Below are 24,261 nucleotides of genomic sequence, written 5' to 3'. Positions count from 1 at the left end.
GATGAGTGGTGAGGTCACCAGTTGATTCACAGAACGAATTCGAGATGCTGTAGAGACGGTGACGGGAGAGATGTTGACAAATACAAGCTTAAAAAAAAATAACTCAAATGAAACTATACGGCCGGCTCGTGAGGCCGAGCGGTTCTAGGCGAGACGGCTACTGTCGCGGGTTCGAATCCTGCCTCGGGCATGGATGTGTGTAATGTCCTTAGGTTAGTTAGGTTTAAGTAGTTCTATGTTCTAGGGGACTGATGACCTCAGATGTTAAGTCCCATAGTACACAGAGCCATTTGAACCATTTGAAACTATACGGCTCTAAAGATATTTTCAAGCCTAAAACATCTATGATGCATACAGGGTACGTTCCGAAAGTAATGCAATTGAATTTCCCGCGCCGCTCCTGGTAGTCGGAGTGGGAGCGGGCCACATGGAGTAGGTGGGGGGGACGCTAAGCTTTGCCGCGAAACCGGTTTCAGTGCTCTCCGAGCTGTGGAAGCGGCAGGACGTCTGTTATTGTAAACCTCTGCGCGCCGACCGTGTCACGGAAAAAATGGGATCGAGCAACGTTACGCGATTAAGTTTTGTGCTAAACTGAACAAATCTTTTGAGGAGAATAACAAAATGATTCGTGAGGCTTACGGGAACTCTACTCTGTCCTACTCACAAGTTTCGAGGTGGTTAAAGGCCTTTAAGCCCAAAAAGGCAATAATGAGCAAATCAAAAGTGAAAACAATGCTCATTGTCTTTTTCGACAGCAAAGGAGTGGTCCATAAGGAGTTTGTTCCTCAAGGACAGACAGTTAACGCTGCCTACTACGTGGATGTGCTGGAAAGACTCTGCAAAAGGGTCGTCAGGACGAGAAAGGACATCTCCGCTACCTGGCAACTCCATCACGACAACGCGCCTTGCCACAACGCGCTACGAGTCCGCGAGTTCCTGGCCAAACACCAGGTGCCAACGCTGCCCCCCCCCCCCCCTATAGTCCTGACCTCGCCCCAGCTGACTTCTTTTTGTTTCCTAGGATTAAGTCAGCCCTGAAAGGAACCCGTTTTTCGTCCATAGACGAGATCCAATCCGCCGTGACGAAGACCTTGCGAGAGGTCCCAGAAGACGCCTTCCAGGGCGCGTACCGGTCATGGCAGAGTCGCTGGAAAAAATGTGTAGAGGCCCAAGGACAGTACTTTGAAGAATTTTAAGTGTTTGTGCAAATCTGTTCAATAAATTACTTTAAAAAAATAATTGCATTACTTTCGGAACGCACCCTGTATATGCGGACTGAAGAGATGAATGAAAATTTTTACCCAGGCGGAATTCGAACCCAGGCCTTCTGTTAACTAGGCATATGCGCTAACCATTACGCCACCCTCGCACCGTTGCTTTGCACTGCTGCACAGACTACTGTAGCAAGCGTCTCACCTCAGTCCCAATTCCCGTTCACGCCTGAGCCCACTGGTATTCCCATTAACATTACAGATTCCCCATTTCGTTCAGTGCTTAAATATTATTCCAATACAGTTGGAGATCGTCTGCAATGTTATTAGAGCTTAGGGGAAATAGCAATTGGCTGAGGTGTGAATGGGAATTTGGATTCAGGAGGTAGGCATGCTTGGGTAGTCAGTGCAGTTGTTCACAACCACTTTGCCAGGGAGGCATAGTGGCTAGCACATCTGCATAGTGAGCAAAAGACCCAGGTTCGAATCCTGGCCTTGGTACAAATTTTCATTCGTCGCTTCATTATATATATATATATATATATATATATATATATATATATACCACAGAACGATAACTGTTTGAGGATCTGTCTTAAGTTGCATATGTAGTTTTATTTATTGATAACTAGTTTTGGATGGCTTGTTGATTATCAAATCATCTATGTACACAAGTCTTGCAGTAAAACGAGATGTACATGTAAGTTACTAGCCACAAAACATATAACCGTGGCAAGATAAAATGTATCGTCCCCACGTGAACGTCGCTGTACGACAACGTTTACGTTTCTTATTCTGGGGTAGCATCACTAAAGAGTCTGTTCAAATAAGGATGCAAGACGGTCTAATTAACATAGGTAGCAGCCTACAAATGATTCAGGATTGGAAACTTACACTGAGCTGAGAAAAAGATAAGCCTAACCTTACAGTGAGATCTGCGTCCCACAGCTATGGCGCGAAGAATGGAGACTGCAGTTCACAGCCAGGTCTCGCCTCCTCCACCACGCCGCCTCCCGCCAGGGTTTTGATTATTCCTATGGTTTTGAAGGACCGAGACTGTCAGTAGCTCATGCCTTCTGCATAAAGTGTGGGAAGGCGGAGGAGGAAGGGGGAACGGGGGACGAAATGTTTGCGCAATTTTCGTAAATTTTGTGGTGACATATTTTGTTAGAATGCCTATGGTGAGACTGGGGGAGGGGGAGAGGGCGTAAGAGGAACTGTGAGCTTTGTTTAAGAAAGGCCCCGATTTTCTCTTTATGGGTTTTGTAATTTAGGGAAATTTGTTTGCGTCTAGAGATCTGATAGGTGTGAAACGGGACGCATTTAATGCGAAGCACAAAAATTTGTTTTGTATTGATCGAACTTTCTTAATATTAGCGACCAGAGTTCCTACCTATGCAGTACTGCTGATAACACTATACTTCTATACATTTTAATCTTAGATTCAGTGGTGAGGCCGTTTCTGTTTAGAAGTAGGTACAGTTGGTAGATGAACTGCTATCCCTTATTCCATATCTGTGTAATGCGGTCACTGAATGTGAGCCTTTTGTGAATACTACGCCAGGTTCAAAAGGCTGTGAGCACTATGGGATTTAACGTCTGAAGTCATCAGTGCCCTAGACTTAGAACTACTTAAGCCTAAGGACATCACACACATCCATGCCAGAGGGAGGATTCGAACCTGCGACCGTAGCAGCAGCGCAGTTCCGGACTGAAGCGCCTAGAACCGCTCCGCCACAATGGCCGGCTATGCCTAGGTACTTAATGTTATCTTTTCAGTCTATGTCTATGTTGTCGAAAGTTAATTTTGACATTAGGGCTCGTTTTCCGATGCCAAACAAACATGATTACTTGTGTCTTTGCACTTTTTTAAAATTATTTTTTACACGTTTGTCTTGTCCTGTATCATTTGGAGGTATTCTCGTAGTTTTTTAGCAATAATACGGATGTTTGGGCTGCTTCTACAGAGGACAGAGACCTCCAGGCTGTTTTGGGAAGTCATTTTGTAAGTGGAATACAGGACTGGACCTATGACGGAGCCCTGCGGCACTTCAGCTTCTGTTTGCTTGATGGTGCTATGTGCCCCAGGTGCTTGTCTGTAGAAAGTTCGGTTTCGGAGGAATGAACTGAGCATGTTGATCAGATGCTTGGTTGTGGAGCTTGTATATCAGGTACTGATGAAAAACCCGGTCAAAGACTTTCTGTATACGGAGAAAGACAGTTCCCAAGCTATTTATGACGCTTTTTTCTGTGCAGATTTGCTAAGTAAGTCTCATGGTCGGGTGATGTGTGTTATGTCCTCTAGGAACCAAAATTGTTCTTTGGTTAGAATACTGTTTTCGTTCACCCCGTTTCGTAGTTCTTTGAATACGATACTTTCTAGCACTTTTCCCAAGAAACACGGGGGTGTAACTGACCTGTAGTTCTGTGGAAAAAGATGGTCTTTCTGAGTCTGTGACACTGTTATGATTTTAGCTTTCTTCCAAGAATGCAGAAAAGTACTGCAGGTCCACACATGCGTTTAGCAGTGCAGTGGTGTATTGTAGGGCATTTGGTGCTAAATGCTTTAGCTGCAGAGGACTGATATTGCCTGGCCCTGATGCCTTCTTGTTTTCTATGGTTTTCATTATCAAGCCGACCTCTTCTGCTTCTGCAAGTCTGAATGAAGGTCTTGGTTCAAATGGCTCTGAGCACTATAGGACTTAACACCCGAGGTCATCAGTCCCCTAGAACTTAGACAATACTTAAACCTAACTAACCTAAGGACATCACAAACATCCATGCCCGAGGCAGGATTCGAACTGTAGCGGTTCCAGACTGAAGCACCTAGAACCGCTCGGCCACACCGGCCGGCCAATGAAGGTCTGCTGGGGGCCTGAGTATTCTATTGACCTGGGCTATCAGATATTCATTGTGGCCGTCGTTCCCCTAGTCATCGATTACTAGCGTTGTAAATCGTAACTCTGACAAATCGGCCATAGTTTCTCTTGTATCCCGCCTGTAAGGCGGTACGTGCGTAGGTGCAGGAGCAGGAATAGATAATACACTTCGGTACTGGAAGAAAGTAAAAGTGGTTTACTGGTGCAAGAAGCGTAATACATAACTTTGCAATCTTCATCAAATGGGCTGAATCTACAGTGGTGCTCGTAGAGCTGAACAGCGTCTACTAGAGGGAGCTGTCGTCGTTGTCTGTCGTAGTGCCTGCTTAACTGGCAGCTACGCCGTGGCATCCTAGCTATCGATACCACAGTTTCAGCTCTTTGATGAAATTCGTAACCTAATACGTTTCTGCTGTGAAGTCGTTTTAAGGACGATCTGCCTGTTTTTCAGGATTTGATGATCCTCCAGAATTTGTCTGACTTGGACGTCATTTCACTTAGACCTACTTCCCAGCAATTGCTGCGGTGAATTTGAAGTTCCCTTTTGACTCGTGTAGCAAGCCAGTGTAGTCTGGCTCTATCTGCAGGATGCCTATAATTTTGCCACCTCTGCCTATAGTATTTTATCTCTGCTCGAAGCTCCTGGATATGTTCTGGGAGTTCCTTTCTAGATGTCATGCGGGTGTGGTGATTATCACTTGTTTCCCACTTTCCATGATTACATCGGTGGGCACTTCTATGGCTCTGTTTATCGCCATCCTCGACTGTAGGAGAGCTCGTGATGGCGTTTTGGCTTGATTTATGGCTGTGAATCTGTCCCAATGTATGTGTGTTGTACTGATTGCCCTCGTGTCCAGCTCTTGATATCGGAGGTGAACAGGACTGGATTATGATCGACGTTATATACAAAATATCAGGCCGGCATCTAGAGTAGTATACATAGTGGGTCGGCAAATCTGGCCCAATTACTGGAACTTATCTATATACATTTAAGTATGGGCACAAAATCCACACATCTGTATTGGTGGTCCTACAGTTCCAGTTACCTCATTTCGAGTTAAAGTCACCATCTGGTGTGACTGTGTCCGCCAAGCTGAATGAGACGCCTAAATCGTTTGGTTGCAGGTTAAGCTTCTTGGACAGGTCAGCTACTAATTTTCCTATCGATTTTTGTCTCAATAGTGGTAGCTTCTGTCCTTGTTAGTCTTGGTGTCTGTGTTCTGTTCTGTTTTTGATTAGTACTCTTGTACTATCTTTAGGTCTGCCTGATTTCTCATTTCTGTAAACAGAGTTGTTTATTTGCTTACAAGGTGTCTTTCTGATCTATGTAGGCCTGACTGATTAGGGCTATGTCGACCCTTAAGAATCAAAGAAATTTTCTAGGGTACCTCTGTTTTAAGATGATGTCGGCATTCCAATTCATAATTACAGTTTCCTGATTAGGGGCTGTGAATGGAAACAGAAGCTGAGCATAAGACACTAATTTTTGTTATTGGTTTAGCAGCTTGCCTAAGCTGAGTTGCAGTATTATGAATAGTTCTAAGGATTTTTGGAACGTTGAATTGTATGAGGAGATTTAAGATGTCCCTTAGGTCAGCACCAAATCTTGCTTGGTGGGGGAGAGGGGGGGGGGGAGGCGGTGTAAGGGGAGTCAGTGGCACCTTGCGTTTGGCTGAGTGGCATTGTATTGTGGTAGGAGCAGGATTGTTGCCTGTTGGGCAGCCGTGTGGATAGTGACAGGAATAGAATGATGGAGAGAGTAACGGCAAACGTGTTTAGCACGCCGACCCGAGCAAAGCTGTAGCTATCAGGAACAACCTGAAGATGGCAGCGTTTTTGATTTGCCAAACTTAGGTCGGACCTGGCTGGACGCTTGGTAATTCTACATGTTAGAAATACGCCAGGCAAACATCAGACAGCATAACAACGGTTGTTCCTGCCCACGCTTAAATCCATGGCACTTCCTTATACTATAGTTAACTGCCAGCTGCAAAGTGATTCAGCTGCTCCTGCCGATCCGTTTTATACAACCCGCACTACATCTCTATCAGAGACGGTATCGAGACAGGTGATAGCCAAGCAATCGGTATACGTTCCCACTCAGGGCTCTGAGTGATAGTCGTCAAACGGAATCACACTGTAAAAAATGCAAGTGAGGACTGGCCATGAGCTACACAGTATTTTTGGTCTAAAGTATACCTTACTTCTGCCATACTTATACCAGAGTCTCCAATCTTCCTTTGTGTAATTAGCGGTGTAGACATACAGGTTTTGTATATCTCTGCAAGTTTATCCCGTTTATAAAACTTGACCTTTGGTGAATGGCTCAGAAACGTTGTCCTATGAAGTGTGTTTCATTAACGAAACTACGAAGTTAAAAGGAGATATCGAAATGGCAAGCGTGGAAGTAACAACTTAACGGTAGATAACCAAATGAAAAGATTAATATACGACTGACCACATTAATATGCTAATATAGTCTCATAAATAAAATTTCTGTAGTAGGTCTTAGATGCCTTCGTATACTTTACTAGTTATTGTGTGACATTTTGACAATGTGCTTCAGATTTCCACAGCGAAATGGCCAACAACATTGTTCTGTCATTTGGAGTTGGCTTAAATGACATCGGTGTTGATCTTGAGTAATATACCTGCAAATTGTTACTTCCACACTTCCACTTTTGATGTGTCCTGTTAGTTTCGTTGTTTTCAATGGTGATGCATACTCCATAAAGCAACACTTCTGAAGCATTTACGAAAAACTAAGTACTACATACGGAATAAACATACAGAAACATCCAAAACCCTGCCGGTCGGAGTGGCCGAGCGGTTTTAGGCGCTTCAGTCTGGAACCGCGCGACCACTACGGTAGCAGATTCGAATTCTGCCTCGGGCATGGATTTGTATGATGTCCTTAGATTAGTTAGGTTTAAGAAGTTCCAAGTTCTAGGAGACTCATGACCTCCGATGTTGAGTCTCATAGTGCTCAGAGCCATTTCTGAACACATAGAAAGACTGGAGACACTTGGATATGTGTGGCAGAAGTAAAGAGTCTCTTGGGCCAAAAACACGGTTTAACTCATGGCCAGTCCTCACTTGTATTTTTTACACATGGTTCAATTTGCAAACAAAGCTCTGAGAGGAAACTTGCATTGATTATGTGGCTGCCACCTGTCTGGATATCGTTTCTGGTAAGGACGTAGTGCGGGTTGCATAAAACGGATCGGTAGGGGCCTCTGAATCACGCTTACAACATTGCAGCGCGGTACGCTTGGAGCTGGGGCAGAGGGCGGGCTAGGCCACGTACCTGGCGGCGGCCGAGGTGTGCGTGGAGCGGGTCTTGCGCCACAGGCGGTCGGTGGTGTGGCTGTACTCGTAGCCGTCCGGGTTGGCCACGGGCAGCACGAACCACTCGGCGGCGTCGACGACGCGCCGATTCACCTGGTAGTTCTCCACCAGCTGGCGCAGCACGAACAGCGCCACCGCGGGAGACACCCACTCACGGCCGTGCGCGCCTGCCGGAGAGCCAAACAGCCGGTGACGTCAGTGGAGAACGCCAAATGGCGGGCGCCACCCGCAACAGTAGCGGTTTTAATAACAGCTACAGCTCATTTAAACATCTAGTTGTTCCGTAGGTTCAGTTATAAGTGTGTCAAGTGAGTGGCAGGATGTGAATGTAAATGAAAACTACCAAAACACGATGTAAAAGAAACAGTAGACCAATTAGATTTTAATAGCTCCCCCCCGTCGGAGGTTCGAGTCCTCCCTGGGGCATAGGGTGTGTTGTCCTTAGCGTAGATTAGTTATACTAAGTAGTGAGTAAGCCTAGGGACCGATGACCTTCGGAGTTTGGTCCCATATGAACTTACCACATATTTCCAATTTCCGATTACACTACTGTAACTAATGTTCATATTTTATGCAGTATATCCCTTTTTTGAAATGCGGCATTGCTATTTAATATCAATGCGTATTTTCTCTTTTGTATTAAAGGGATTTTCTGTTGCACATTTATGGAACAATGTTACAATCGTGGTAGTGATTCTTTTAGTGGACATATCGTACGTCAAACATTTGTTCACGTGGTTTTAAAACGATCACATTAAACAATAATAAAGGCCTTCACACAGCAAACCCCTTTTTTAAAATGCAATATTACTATTTAATATCAATGCATATTCCGTCTTTTGTATTTCAGTGATTTTAAGTTGCAAATTTATGGAGCAATATTACAATCGGGTAGGCGAGTCTTTTAGTGGAAATATAGTACGTCAAACGTTTGTCCACGTAGCTTTAAAACAATCACATTAAACAATAAGAAACGCCTCCTAAATTTACAAATAATTATGAAATATACAAAACAAAAGCAGAGAAGAAGACCTGTCTCAGTGCCCAAGTGAACATGACAAGCAACTTATTGTTTACATCAACAGAAAAAGCAGTAGAACGATATTCCAACAAGTGGTCATCAGAATATTGGTACACAGTGCCATTTCCTTTCATTATCCTGCGATTGCCTTAAAATAACTGCCAAAACCTCCGACGCATCGTTACACATCCCCTGATACTATTCCAGGTACACCCAATTTTCTGCAACACTTTTCCCAATACCCATAACGCAACTCTCTCAAAGAAGAAAGCTTCTATACTCACGCCCCTGTGCACACTCAAGCGCGCGCTCACACACACACACACACACACACACACACACACACACAATTATAGACAAAAATGGTACAGGTGGCAGTTTGGCGATATTTCTCGTTTCTCCTTGTCACGATATTTTTGTGTACCCACATTCACCTCGCAGTGCACGTTGTTTCCATCACGAATGCAATCGTCTTTGGTTCTGTACACGTAACAAGATAGACATAATCACTAGCTAAATGTGGGGATATAAAAACGCACAAACGAGAAAATATGGTAGCAAGGGCAGTACAATGTGCGAAAATTGGACGCCTGTACATACGACAAAATAATGAACTATAAAAAAAAAAAAAAAAAACGCGATTCTTAACAAGCAGTTTTAAACTTGAGAAACCGATTGGTAAATAGGAATATAATCGCTACATTCACCACCAGTGATGATTTACATAAAGTAAGATACCCGTTTAGTCTAAATTATACTTCAGACGCCGGCCGTTGTGGCCGAACGGTTCTAGGCTCTCCAGTCCGGAACCGCGCTGCTACCACGGTCGCAGGTTCGAATGCTGCCTCGGGAATGGATGTGGATGATGTCCTGAGGTTAGTTAGGCTTAAGTAGTTCTAAGTCTAGGGGAATGATGACCTCAGATGTTGAGTCCCATAGCGCTCAGAGCCATTTGAACCAACACTTAACACGTTCACAAAAGGCGGCATGACTGCCATTATTACTTCTAAAACTGCGACTGCCGAAGAAGGGCTTAAAATAATGCACACACAGTAAACTGTTATTACCCAGCTGCAAAACTTTGTGTTCCCTCTCATCTGGTAGTTATGCGACACTCTCCCACTTAAAAACATTCAACATACATTCCCACTGAAATTTTCGGTTTTCTTGTATTTCTCACTTGGTTTTGCGTGTCTTATACGACGTGAAACCTTTCACTGGTAATCTAAAAATTACTTCAGATAGAGAGTACAGGATGATTTTTTTGTTGGTTGGTTGGTTGATTCGGGGGAGGTGACCATATCCGGCATCGGATATGGTAAGGATGGGGAAGGAAGTCGGCCGTGCCCATTCCAAGGAACCATTCCAGCATTTGACTGAAGCGATTTAGTGGAATCACGTATAAACCTGAATAAAGACGGCCGGACGCGGGTTTGAACCGTCGTGCTCCCGAATGCGAGACCAGTGTTCCAACCACTGTGCCACCTCGCTCGGTGATTTATATTGTTGGAAGACATGCTTAGTCACTTGGGGTTTCTTGGTTTGTTGTGTATGGAAGTGTTGCCCGCCTGTCGCTTTTTCTAGTTTATGTTACAGAACGCTGGAGATGCCTAGAATAGATGTTAAAGAATGGGTAAGGGTACGTTGGAGGTTTTCATAAAACTGGATTTTATTAGTAGATACTTCGAGGGAACGACGGAGAGTGAAAGAAGAGGTCTTGTGTGATAGTATTCTGATGATCACATGTTCGAACATTGTTTTACTGCTTTTTATATCGGCCACGGCCTTGTCGCAGTGGATACACCGGTTCCCGTCAGATCACCGAAGTTAAGCGCTGTCGGGTGTGGCTGGCACTTGGATGGGTCACCATCCGTCCCGCCATGCGCTGTTGCCGTTTTTCGCGGTGCAATGATGCCATCTGAGGAGTGCTCCTCCGGTGACAGAAGACCATCGTAACGACCGGGAGAGCAGTGTGCTGACCACAACCCCCTCCTATCCGTATCTTCAACTGAGGATGACACGGCGGTCGGATGGTCCCGATGGGCCACTTGTGGCCTGAACACGGAGTGCTTTTTATATCGACATAAAGAGAAAGTTGCTTGTCATGTTCAGTTGGTTATCGAGACAGGTCTTCTTCTCTGCTTCTGTTGTGTATATTGCATAAATTTCTGTAAAAGTTAGAATGTGTTGTTTGTTGTTTATTCCTATCATCTCAAAAATGGCTCTGAGCACTATGGGACTCAACTTCTGAGGTCATCAGTCCCCTAGAACTTAGAACTAGTTAAACCTAACTAACCTCAGGACAGCACACACATCCATGCGGCAGGATTCGAACCTGCGACCATAGTGGTCGCGCGGTTCCAGATTGCAGCGCCTACAACCGCACGGCTACTTCGGCCTGCTCCGATCATTTAAATCCACTTTAACAAACGTTTAATGCACACTCTTGTTCAAAAAAGACAGAACACCTTGAACTACTAGAGATAGGACATTCATTTTCACAGGATGTTCATCAGTATGTTCTGCAGAAATGATTACATTTCAGACACCGTGGTTCAGCTTGGGTCCTGTTGCATAGTAGGCACAGGGTACACCTTGGGCCCTGATAATTTGTTCATGCGTGACGGTATCCACGAATGGCGTCGTACTGTATAATCATCCATGCTGCATCCACCTGATTCGTGAGTGGTAACCGACATTGGGTCACAGCGCAGCACCTGTCGTTTCACCATACTCCACATCCTGTGACAACAAGAAGGCACACATCCGTACAACAATATGTGGTCGTGCATTGTCTTGCTGAAAAATGGCGTCTGGGTTTTTGAGCAGAAAGGGTATGGTTATGAGTCGCAGGATGTCATTCACGTAGGTCACACTTGTCACAGCACCCTGGACACGCAGCAACTGTGATTTGTGGTTGTACCCAACAGCACCCCATGTGTGCCTTGTGCGAATGCAGTCAATGTGATGCCGCTTCCCCTGTCTGTGCTGAAACAAAATGTGGCCCTCATTTTCAAATAAACAGGATCTGGATGTGTCTGCAAACACTATCTGAAGCCATTCGTGCCCCTATTGACGTCGTTATTTACACCATTTCCGTCTAGCGCGTTTCTGCACATTCTTCTAAGGTAGGTGAAGTGTTGGATCACGCTGTTAATAAAAGGCGGCGGACTGTCATTCCTGATAGTGTACGCTGTGAAACTTTCCTGGCAGATTAAAACTGTGTACCGGACCGAGACTCGAACTCGTGACCTTTGCCTTTCGCGGGCAAGTGCTCTACCAACTGAGCTACCCAAGCACGACTCACGCCCCGTCCTCAAAGCCTTACTTCTGCCAGGACGGGCCGTTAGTCGTGCTTGGGTAGCTCAGTTGGTAGAGCACTTGCCCGCGAAAGGCAAAGGTCCCGAATGCGAGTCTCGGTCCGGCACACAGTTTTAATCTACCTGGAAAGTTTCATATCAGCGCACACTCCTCTGCACAGTGAAAATCTCATTCCAGTGTACGCTGTGTTACGCTGTTCCACTGTTGCGCCAGAGCCGTGGAGGACGCAGATCTGCCCTGCAGTGCCATTAGGATGAGGTGTCGATCATCTTGTGGGATAGTCTGGGTGTTGCGACCTGACCGCTCTCCTCGTGTTCTACGGCCTTCAGTGAACTATTGTGCACTGCCGAAATACTTGGTCCTACACGAACAGCAATTTCCTGGGTGGATGCATCACATTGTACTTTGTCAATCACAACTCCTCTTTCAAACTCACTGATTTGACAGTACTGTTCGCGCATCGTCTGCGAGGCATCCTTGACGCCTCCTCAAGTCACACTGATTTATTACCTTTGGCTTACACCAATAACGAGAGCGGCAGGCACATTTTACCTGTAGATAGTGTTGCGCCGCGACAACAATGTTGACCTTGAACGCGGGGGGCGACTTGGTTCAAATGCTCATCATTTCTGCAGAACTTATTGGTATAGACGTCCTGTGAATATGAACGTCCTACCTCTAATCGTTCAAGGTGTTACGTTGTGCTTTTTTTCTGAATATGAGTGCACAATAATGGTATTCTGCAGAGAATATACCTAAATGATACTGTTTCCGTTAGTTCGATAGGATAGCTCCAAGTTCAGCACTGAAATTTGATTTATGCAGGGAGATTCCCACCACCAAAACCATTCGCAGTGGCGATATAGGAAGTTTTAAGTTTCTGAAACTCGGGAGAAGAAGACATACTTGTTAACTGATGACACCAGTCCCATCTTCCTCTTGTATTTATTTATTTGTTTACTTAACCTGACGTGATTAGGGCCATCAGGGCCTCTCTTACATTGTACAAAGGTTTCATATATACAGTAACTTTTCTACGTTATAAGTACCTTTCTTGTGTGAACATTGTGTAAGTTATTGTTCAAGTGAAGAGTCTTGTAAATTTATGTGATACATAAACATTCAGAGACCGTTGTAAATACTCACAACATTCCTGGGGAAATGGATTTTACCAAGGCTAGTACACTACTGGCCATTAAAATTGCTACACCACTTAGACGACGTGCTACTGACGCGAAATTTAACCGACAGGAATAAGATGCTGTGATAGTCAAATGATTAGCTTTTCAGAGTATTCACACAAGGTTGGCGCCGGTGGCGACACCTACAACGTGCTGACATGAGGTAAGTTTCCAACCGATTTCTCATACACAAACAGCAGATGACCGGCGTTGCCTGGTGAAACGTTGTTGTGATGCCTTGTGTAAGGATGAGAAATGCGTACCATCACGTTTCCGACTTTGATAAAGGTTGGATTGTAGCCTATCGCGGTTGCGGTTTATCGTATCGCGACATTGCTGGTCGCTTTGGTCGAGATCCAATGACTGTTAGCAGAATATGGAATCGGTGGGTTCAGGAGGGTAATACGGAAGGCCGTGCTGGATCCCAACGGCCTCGTATCACTAGCAGTCGAGATGACAGGAATCTTATCCCCATGGCTGTAACGGATCATGGAGCCACGTCTCGATCTCTGAGTCAACAGATGGGGACGTTACCAAGACAACAACCATCTGCACGAACAGTTCGACGACGTTTGCATCAGCATGGGCTATCAGCTCGGAGACCGTGGCTGCGGTTACCCTTGACGCTGCATCACAGACAGGACCGCCTGCGATGGTGTACTCAACGACGAACTTGGGTGCGCGAATGGCAAAACGCCATTTTTTCTGATGAATCCAGGTTATGTTTACAGCATCATGATGGTCGCATCCGTGTTTGGCGACATCGCGGTGAACGCACATTGGAAGCGTGTATTCGTCATCGCCATACTGTCGTATCACCCGGCCTGACGGCCTGTTCGCATTAACACCACTTTGAACAGTGTACGTTACATTTCAGATGTGTTAGGACCCGTGGCTCTACCCTTCATTCGATGGCTGCGAAACCCTACATTTGAGCAGGATAATGTACGACCGCATGTTGCAGGTCCTGTACGGGCCTTTCTGCACACAGAAAATGTTGAACTGCTGCCCTGGCCATTCTCCAGATCTCTCACCAATCGAAAACGTCTGGTCAATGGTGGCCGAGCAACTGGCTCGTCACAATACACCAGACACTACTCTTGGTGAACTGGTATCGTGTTGAAGCTGCATGGACACCTGTACCTGCACACGCCATCCAAGCTCTGTTTGACTAAGTGCCCAGGCGTATGAAGGCCGTTATTACGGCCAGAGGTGGTTTTTCTGGGTACTGGTTTCTCAGGATCTATGCACCGAAATTGCGTGAAAATGTAATCACATGTCAGTTCCAGTATAAAGTATTTGTCCAATGAATACCCGTTTATCATCTGCATTTTTTCTTGGTGTAGCAATTTTAATGGCCAGAAGTGTACCTAAACGATACTGTTACTGTTAGTTCGATAGGATAGCGCGAAGTTCAGAACTGAAATTTGATTCATGCACGGAGATTCCTATCACCAAAAATATTCGCAGTGGCGATATAGGGAGTTTTGCAGTTCCCGAAATTCGGAAGAAGAAGAAGACATACTTGTTAATTGATGACATCAATTCCACCTTCATTTGTTTTTATTTATTTATTTAGTTAACGTCATATGATTAGGGCCATCTGGTTCTCTCTTACATCGTAGCAGGGTTTCATACATACAGTAACGTTTTTACGTCATAAGTACGTTTCTTGTGTGAACATTGTGTAAGTTATTCTTAAAGTGAAGAGTCTTGTGAATTTATGTGATGCATAAACATTCAGAGACAGTTGTAAAGACTCACAACATTCCTAGGGAAATGGATTTTACCAAGGTAAGTAAATCTTCATATCTAAATTCTAATAAAGTGGAGGAACATTTTATGTGTCGTAGTTCAACTCAGTCTCCTCTCGGAGCAAGCCAAAGAAACCACTACTCTATCGGCGAGCGTACTTCCGTCCTGCACAAAAAGCTCCATTTCATGCACAATCGCTGCTGCGTTGGGTTCCAGACTTGGACCGATACGTCGTGAAGTAGGAGGAGGTCATAATGTTTCGGCTCGTCAGTGTATGAGCTGCTCTGCATGCAGTGTGTTTGGGCAGGCGGACGGTACTGACCTGCGTCTATCCAGACGGCTGGCTTGGGCCGCCCGTCCTTGCTGATGGTTCCGCCGGTGGAGACGCGGGCCAGCTTCAGGGGCAGACCTTCCCACGAGTGGCCGATGGTCAGCACCTCCACCAGGCTGGGGTACGCGGAGCTCAGGTAACTCAGGTAGCGCAAGATGTCTGAAAAGCGAAGACGCGCAATCATATACAGACCGAAAACTCTGTTTTTCTGTACAGCACCGCTCAAAAGTATTTTATAGTTGAACTAGTAGGATGGTAAACTTGTTTATTCATACGCGGAATCTAAAGAAACTGGTTGTTCAGACAGAAGTCTGCTTGATTTTGCCACATTTACATTTCTAGATTTCTAAGTGCACGTAACCATTGTCTGTAACCGCAGAATTGGAAGACTACAACAAACTTAACTACATACAGCAAATTAAATTCCCGTATTTACTTACAGCAATTATACGTTAATTGAAGTTGGAGAGGGGGAGAAAGAAAAGGAAAGGAATAGGATGATGATGATGTTTGGTTTGTGGGGCCCTGAACTGCACAGTCATGAGCGCCCGTAGAAAGTCCCAATTTTTACACAGACCATTTTTTATTCACAATCCAATCCAGTCACTGTCACAACTGATGATGGAATGATGAGCACAACACAAACACCCAGTCCCCAGCCAGAGAAAATTCCCATCGCTGCCGGGAATCAAATCAGGGACCTTGTCATCCAGAGGCAAAACGCTAGCCATAAACCACGAACTATGGTGTGGAAAGGGACGGGGGACACTGCTGTCAGCTGTATTGTGATATGACATGGAATCAGCGGCGACGGATATGTACCCAGACTGGGATTCGAACCCAGGATCTCCTGCTCACCACGCAGGTGTATTAATCACTGCGCCTGCTGGAACACTTCGTTATTGCCACTGTGGCAACTATCTTGGCATACCTCAGGGCCGATCCACATTCCCACCAAGCGCCGTCTATCCGGAGTCTCTGTCCATTTCCTACACGGTTATTCCCAAAGGAGGTAGGACGTGCTTGTGCATCAGCACAAGAGAAGGTGGATCATTGACCAGCTGGGCGAACTAGTGATATGATTTAGAATTGGGCCAGATTAGGCGAGAGCGCTAATGCGCTGCTTCCTGGACTCGGGTAGGCGTGCCGGCCCCGGATAGAATCCGCCTGGCGGATTAAAGACGTGGACTGGTGTGTCGGCCAGCCTGGGTGTGGTTTTTAGGCGGTTTTCCACATCCCGTCAGGTGTATACCGGGCTGGTCCCCATATCCCACCTCAGTTACACGTGACTGGGTGTTGTGTGATGTCCTTAGGTTAGTTAGGTTTAAGTAGTTGTAAGTTCTAGGGGACTGATGACCATAGATGTTAAGTCCCATAGTGCTCAGAGCCATTTGAACCATTTTTTTTTTCATTTACACGACACGCAGACATTTGTAACACTTCCGCACTATTTCATGGTTTACACTAGACGCAAACAGCTGGGGTACACTGATTCCGTCCTGGGGCTATGGGGTGGCGTATGTGATCGTTGAAATGACAGTACTGCTGCTTCTTCCTGCAATCAGGATAGTTAATGCAGACCGATGTTTTCACAGTGTAACGGTTGATCCAGTTATTTTTTTATTTTATTATAGGCTCTTTTCCTTCCAGTCTATCTTATTTTTTAGAGGAGGATCTTTCCCTTCCAGTCTCTCTTGACTCAGTTTTCTGTGGTGTCCGACGTTGCTGATAACAGGTATGGTAAGCATATGAATGGGCTCATTTACCTAGCTTGAATGCTTTCTGTAGCCAGTCAGACAGTAAGCCCATCCATGTGTGGTAGCCCTTAAATCAAGCAACTCAGAAGTCTCTTGCGTTAAGTACAGCTTGTACATCTCCAGAATTATGTGTTTAAACTGCTTGGATACTACTATGTTTTCCAACAAATATCTAATAAACTTGTAAATAACTGACACATATGGCTGTGCAATACCAGTTCATTCTCCAACTACTTTTATGCAGTCGCATTTGTGAGCTCTGGAAATTTGTTCTTGCAGAGGAAGCTTTGTAGCCTCCTAGCAGTTCAGGTGGGCCAGGTATAGTCTCTGGTCTTCCTTATCGGCAAAGGGCAATCTGTTAATCAAATATGCTCAATTATTTTTTAATACATTGTGGGAGTGAACAGTGATCAATGTGTTACAAATGTTTACTATCAAGGAGGCGATCTTGAGCATACCTATTATCAAAAACAGTCTTGATCAAAATTTATTTATTACGGTGACCGGTTTCGACCACTACTGTGGTCATCTTCAGACCAATGAATAAGAACCTCCTTCTGCTGGAGACCACAGTAGAGGTCGAAACCGGTCACCATAATAAATAAATTTTGATCAAGACTGTTTTTGATAATAGATACGCTCAAGATCGCCTCCTTGGCGTGTTGAGCAACTTAATCTTGTTTCTTTTATAACTTAGATTAACCTTTGTGGAACTTGAAAGTAAATTAAATTTTGTTGATACGTGACTTCTGTTTTGAGATCCAAAATTTGTTCTACAATTTTACTGTTTTGACGGACCATAGTGTTCAAATACACTCCTGGAAATTGAAATAAGAATACCGTGAATTCATTTTCCCAGGAAGGGGAAACTTTATTGACACATTCCTGGGGTCAGATACATCACATGATCACACTGACAGAACCACAGGTACATAGACACAGGCAACAGAGCATGCACAATGTCGGCACTAGTACAGTGTATATCCACCTTTCGCAGCAATGCAGGATGCTATTCTCCCATGGAGACGATCGTAGAGATGCTGCATGTAGTCCTGTGGAACGGCTTGCCATGCCATTTCCACCTGGCGCCTCAGTTGGACCAGCGTTCGTGCTGGACGTGCAGACCGCGTGAGACGACGCTTCATCCAGTCCCAAACATGCTCAATGGGGGACAAATCCGGAGATCTTGCTGGCCAGGGTAGCTGACTTATACCTTCTAGAGCACGTTGGGTGGCACAGGATACATGCGGACGTGCATTGTCCTGTTGGAACAGCAAGTTCCCTTGCCGGTCTAGGAATGGTAGAACGATGGGTTCGATGACGGTTTGGATGTACCGTGCACTATTCAGTGTCCCCTTGACGATCACCAGAGGTGTACGGCCAGTGTAGGAGATCGCTCCCCACACCATGATGCCGGGTGTTGGCCCTGTGTGCCTCGGTCGTATGCAGTGCTGATTGTGGCGCTCACCTGCACGGCTCCAAACACGAATACGACCATCATTGGCACCAAGGCAGAAGCGACTCTCATCGCTGAAGACGACACGTCTCCATTCGTCCCTCCATTCACGCCTGTCGCGACACCACTGGAGGCGGGGTGCACGATGTTGGGGCGTGAGCGGAAGACGGCCTAACGGTGTGCGGGACCGTAGCCCAGCTTCATGGAGACGGTTGCGAATGGTCCTCGCCGATACCCCAGGGGCAACAGTGTCCCTAATTTGCTGGGAAGTGGCGGTGCGGTCTCGTACGGCACTGCGTAGGATCCTACGGTCTTGGCGTGCATCCGTGCGTCGCTGCGGTCCGGTCCCAGGTCGACGGGCACGTGCACCTTCCGCCGACCACTGGCGACAACATCGATGTACTGTGGAGACCTCACGCCCCACGTGTTGAGCAATTCGGCGGAACGTCCACCTGGCCTCCCGCATGCCCACTATACGCCCTCGCTGAAAGTCCGTCAAATGCACATATGGTTCACGTCCACGCTGTCGTGGCATGTTACCAGTGTTAAAGACTGCGATGGAGCTCCGTATGCCACGGCAAACTGGCTGACACTGACGGCGGCGGTGCACAAATGCTGCGCTACTAGCGCCATTCGACGGCCAACACCGCGGTTACTGGTGTGTCCACTGTGCCGTGCGTGTGATCATTGCTTGTACAGCCCTGTCGCAGTGTCCGGAGCAAGTATGGTGGGTCTGACACACCGGTGTCAATGTGTTCTTTTTTCCATTTCCAGGAGTGTACAAGGATAATTTTTCTCTTATTCTGGGAAAGCAACGAGTTCTGCATGTTCTCAGTTAATGTAGCACGACACAGCTCAGCAGAACTTGTAAGACTAAGACAGTTTCAATAGGTGAAAACATAAACCTTATTTCCAGAATGAGATTTTCACTCTGCAGCGGAGTGTGCGCTGATATGAAACTTCCTGGCAGATTAAGACTTTGTGCCCGACCGAGACTCGAACTCGGGACCTTTGCCTTTCGCCGGCAAGTGCTCTACCAACTGAGCCACCGAAGCACGACTCACTCCCGGTACTCACAGCTTTACTTCTGCCAGTGCCTCGTCTCCTACCTTCCAAACTTTACAGAAGCTCTCCTCAGACGAGGTACTGGCAGAAGTAAAGCTGTGAGTACCGGGCGTGAGTCGTGCTTCGGTGGCTCAGTTGGTAGAGCACTTGCCCGTGAAAGGCAAAGGTCCCGAGTTCGAGTCTCGGTCGGGCACACAGTTTTAATCTCCCAGGAAGTTTCATAAACCTTATTGCCCGCGATCCATGTGGAGGACGTGTTGATCTCACCGCGGACTTCTAGACTGAGCTACAAGCAACTGATTTCATCAAAGTGTATGGGCCTGAAAATGGCAATGACGCAACGTCGAAACTAGTAGCGAAGTAAATAAAAAATCTTTAGTACAGCTACAGAAATTCAATTTTTAATATAAACCGTAATGGTGGAATGCTCTTTGGCTTGTAGGGATCGAAGAAAACCACTGACCCCGCCCCCCTCCTTGGATAAGCAGCTGCCACAGCACGACACGGCAGCAGATTAGATGGACAAAATCGCCCTGTCTGACACAATTATGTGCTTTCGTTTATCGAACAAACTTCCACTCCCCACGCTCAGCGCCGACTGAATGTCTTTATGGCGATAGCTCTACAACAATTCATTTGCGACCTATGGTTATCTGGAAAATTTTGTTCGATTCTCCACACGATACTCCGAGGTTATTATCAGCTTGTCTCTCTCTACCCTGTTCAGCGTGTACACACATCAAAAAAAGTTTTGCAACATCTCGTTTCCGAGAGTTCCGGAACCTGTGCAGAAAATTGGAATAGAGATCAACATAAACATCATTTCCGCCCTTTTTATTGTTCATGAAAATCACAAATTTCATGTTGTACTACCACACAGCAAGACCTTCACGGGTGGTGGTCCAGATTTCTGTTCACACCGGTACCTCTAATACCCAGTAGCACATCCTCTTGCGCTGATGTATGCCTGTATTCGTATTGACATACTATCCAAAAGTTCATCAAGACACTGTTGGTCCAGATTGTCCCACTCCTCAAACGGCGTTTCGGCGTAGATCCCTCAGAGTGGTTGGTGGGTCACGTCGTCCATAGACAGCCCTTTTCAATCCATCCCAGGCATGTTCGATATGGTTCATGTCTCGAGAACATTCTGGACCCTCTAGTCGAGCGATGTTGTTATCCTGAAGGAAGTCGTTTACAAGATGAGCACGATGGGGGCGCGAATTGTCGTCGATGGAGACGAATGCCTCTCCAATATGCTGCCGATATGGTTGCACTATCGGTCGGAGGATGCCATTGACGTCTCGTACAGCCGTTATGGCGCCTTCCATGGCAAACAAGCGGCGTATTTCGACGCCACATAATGCCACCCCAAAACAGCAGGGAAACTCCACGTTGCTGCACTCGCCGGACAGTGTGTCCAAGTCATTTAGCCTGACAGGGTTGCCTCCAAACACGTCTCCGACGACTGCCTGATTTAAGCGATAGGCGACATCATCGGTGAAGAGAACGTGATACCAATCCTGAGCGGTTGTTGGTGTGATAAACCTTTTGCATTTCCTTTATGTTTTCGTCTTCTTTAAAGCAAAGAGAGAAGATGAAGGGATAGCCCATCATAGAGCCTATGCCTACCGTCATGTATGTTTTGACTTTCAGTTGTTAAAAAACGGAGGATTTTTTCTGGTACCAGTAGGAGGAAGGAAGGATTCGCGCTCAGCTAGTGAACGGGTGAGAAGCAGGCCATTGTTAGCGAGTAATTGTAGAGGCCATTTTGGGAGGAGGAGGAGGAGGAGATTAGTGTTTAACGTCCCGTCGACAACGAGGTCATTAGAGACGAACCATTTTGGGGTCGCTATGAATAAGTGAGGAGTATGTATTTCATATGTGCACCGTTTAGAAAGTATTGTTTTATTAACAGAAAGGTCGTGTGAGTTGTTATTTCAAATAGTACAATAATTACAAGAACTGAAACCCACCTGTGTACTTTGGAAAATTACGAAGATCCGATAAGCTTAATGGGAACACGGTCAAGACTTCAAAGGTGAACACGGGGACCAAACGTAGCATTATAAAGAATGGTAAGCACAAATCTACAGCGGAGAAAGAATCTACTTCGCCATGCAAAGTAATATGAATTAATACGATCTTATTTCCAGGCATAGCTCAGCTTATTGTGCTTGTCATTCATGCCGAAAAATTAATCTCATTAATTTAATACATTTTAAAAAAGCCACGCATTTCAACATTTTATTATCATCTATTCCATTATTTTATTATATTATATTGGGCCGATCTGTACCACGCTGAATCGTGTCGTCGTTGCAAAGATGGACCTCGCCATGGACGTCAAAGTGAAGTTGCGCATCATGTAGCCTATTGCGCACCATCTGAGTCGTAACACGACGTCTGTGGCTGCACGAAAAGCATTATTCAACATGGTGGCGTTGTTGTCAGGGTTCCACCGAACCATAATCCGTAGGTAGCGGTCATCCACTGCAGCAGTAGCGATTGGGAGGCCGGAGAGAGGTATGTCATCGACAGTTCCTGTCTCTCTGTACTTCCTCCATGTCGGAACAACATCGCTTTGCTTCACCCCGCTACGCCTGGACACTTCCCTTGTTGAGAGCCATTCCTGGCACAAAGTAACAATGCGGACGCGATCGAACCGCGGTATTGACCGTTTAGGCGTGGTTGAACTACAGACAACACGAACCGTGTACCTCCTTCCTGGTGGAAAGACTGGAACTGATCGGCTGTTGGACCCTTCCGTCTAGTAGGCACAGATCATGCATGGTTGTTTACATCTTTCGGTGGGTTTAGTGACAACTCTGAACAGTCCCTGTGATACTATATTCATAGTCAACGTCTATCTTCAGGTGTTCTGGGATCCGGGATGATGCAAATCTTTTTTGATGTGTGTAAATTATTCACATTCAGAACTCACAGAAGCTGACAACAGAGACTATCAGAAAACAAAAGCTGACTGTAAGAAGTCCCAGCACAGTTTAGAAGGTCTTAGCTTTTGAGGCGTCTTAGAAAATTTGTTGTCATTTGTAAGTTACAGTTGTTTGGTTCTCTACCACCAGCGCGTCAAGATGGAGCGACAATCATGGTGTACCGATGTCCGTACCGTGCATGGTACGCAAATACGGTATCAGTTAGAGTACCAGCAGTACTCCGTTAGACCCGAGATTGTGGGCACAGTGGTAATGAGAATGAATTCTTCTGCATTTAATTCCCATCCTCCAGCTGTGTTTTTATGAAGAGTTGAAAAGAGCACACGGTCGATTATTTAAAGATAGTCGTCGTTCACTCACACACGTCTCAAGTGGGTAACGAATCGACTGCCGGGCGCCTCAGCAGTTATACTGTAGCCGTTAGGAGTGTGGGGAGTCGTTGTCGTGATGGCGTAGCAGAAGGTGGTTTATTGGAAGTGTACCACTGGCGCCATGGGTTGACAGTATATACACTCCTGGAAATTGAAATAAGAACACCGTGAATTCATTGTCCCAGGAAGGGGAAACCTTATTGACACATTCCTGGGGTCAGATACATCACATGATCACACTGACAGAACCACAGGCACATAGACACAGGCAACAGAGCATGCACAATGTCGGCACTAGTACAGTGTATATGCACCTTTCGCAGCAATGCAGGCTGCTATTCTCCCATGGAGACGATCATAGAGATGCTGGATGTAGTCCTGTGGAACGGCTTGCCATGCCATTTCCACCTGGCGCCTCAGTTGGACCAGCGTTCGTGCTGGACGTGCAGACCGCGTGAGACGACGCTTCATCCAGTCCCAAACATGCTCAATGGGGGACAGATCCGGAGATCTTGCTGGCCAGGGTAGTTGACTTACACCTTCTAGAGCACGTTGGGTGGCACGGGATACATGCGGACGTGCATTGTCCTGTTGGAACAGCAAGTTCCCTTGCCGGTCTAGGAATGGTAGAACGATGGGTTCGATGACGGTTTGGATGTACCGTGCACTATTCAGTGTCCCCTCGACGATCACCAGAGGTGTACGGCCAGTGTAGGAGATCGCTCCCCACACCATGATGCCGGGTGTTGGCCCTGTGTGCCTCGGTCATATGCAGTCCTGATTGTGGCGCTCACCTGCACGGCGCCAAACACGCATACGACCATCATTGGCACCAAGGCAGAAGCGACTCTCATCGCTGAAGACGACACGTCTCCATTCGTCCCTCCATTCACGCCTGTCACGACACCACTGGAGGCGGGCTGCACGATGTTGGGGCGTGAGCGGAAGACGGCCTAACGGTGTGCGGGACCGTAGCCCAGCTTCATGGAGACGGTTGCGAATGGTCCTCGCCGATACCCCAGGAGCAACCGTGTCCCTAATTTGCTGGGAAGTGGCGGTGCGGTCCCCTACGGCACTGCGTAGGATCCTACGGTCTTGGCGTGCATCCGTGCGTCGCTGCGGTCCAGTCCCAGGTCGACGGGCACGTGCACCTTCCGCCGACCACTGGCGACAACATCGATGTACTGTGGAGACCTCACGCCCCACGTGTTGAGCAATTCGGCGGTACGTCCACCTGGCCTCCCGCATGCCCACTATACGCCCTCGCTCAAAGTCCGTCAACTGCACATACGGTTCACGTCCACGCTGTCGCGGCATGCTACCAGTGTTAAGGACTGCGATGGAGCTCCGTATGCCACGGCAAACTGGCTGACACTGACGGCGGCGGTGCCCAAATGCTGCGCAGCTAGCGCCATTCGACGGCCAACACCGCGGTTCCTGGTGTGTCCGCTGTGCCGTGTGTGTGATCATTGCTTGTACAGCCCTGTCGCAGTGTCCGGAGCAAGTATGGTGGGTCTGACACACCGGTGTCAATGTGTTCTTTTTTCCATTTCCAGGAATGTAGTTACAATTACTCCAGTTCGTTACAAAAATTATTTTTTTAAGCAA

At 46.5% G+C, this 24,261-nt stretch overlaps 1 protein-coding gene and 1 non-coding gene across 2 annotated transcripts in view; one reads left to right on the top strand and one right to left on the bottom strand.

Moving 5' to 3' along the window:
- LOC126335283 (carboxypeptidase B-like) overlaps positions 1–24,261 on the bottom strand; it is a 231,396-nt gene that overhangs the window by 25,066 nt on the left and 182,069 nt on the right. The window contains exons 4-5 of the mRNA XM_049998368.1: positions 15,039–15,206; positions 7,398–7,605 (exon numbers count right to left, since the gene is read on the bottom strand). Of these exons, the coding sequence (XP_049854325.1) occupies positions 7,398–7,605; positions 15,039–15,206 (376 nt within the window). The remainder of the gene's footprint in view (positions 1–7,397; positions 7,606–15,038; positions 15,207–24,261) is intronic.
- Trnas-uga (transfer RNA serine (anticodon UGA)) lies at positions 19,445–19,519 on the top strand. The gene has a single exon. It is a non-coding gene; the product is annotated as a tRNA-Ser (tRNA).

Source organism: Schistocerca gregaria, chromosome 2, assembly GCF_023897955.1.
Source record: "Schistocerca gregaria isolate iqSchGreg1 chromosome 2, iqSchGreg1.2, whole genome shotgun sequence".
Taxonomy (NCBI): domain Eukaryota; kingdom Metazoa; phylum Arthropoda; class Insecta; order Orthoptera; family Acrididae; genus Schistocerca; species Schistocerca gregaria.
The sequence above is the reverse complement of the archived record's forward strand: the minus strand, read 5'-3'. Positions and strand labels throughout refer to the sequence as shown.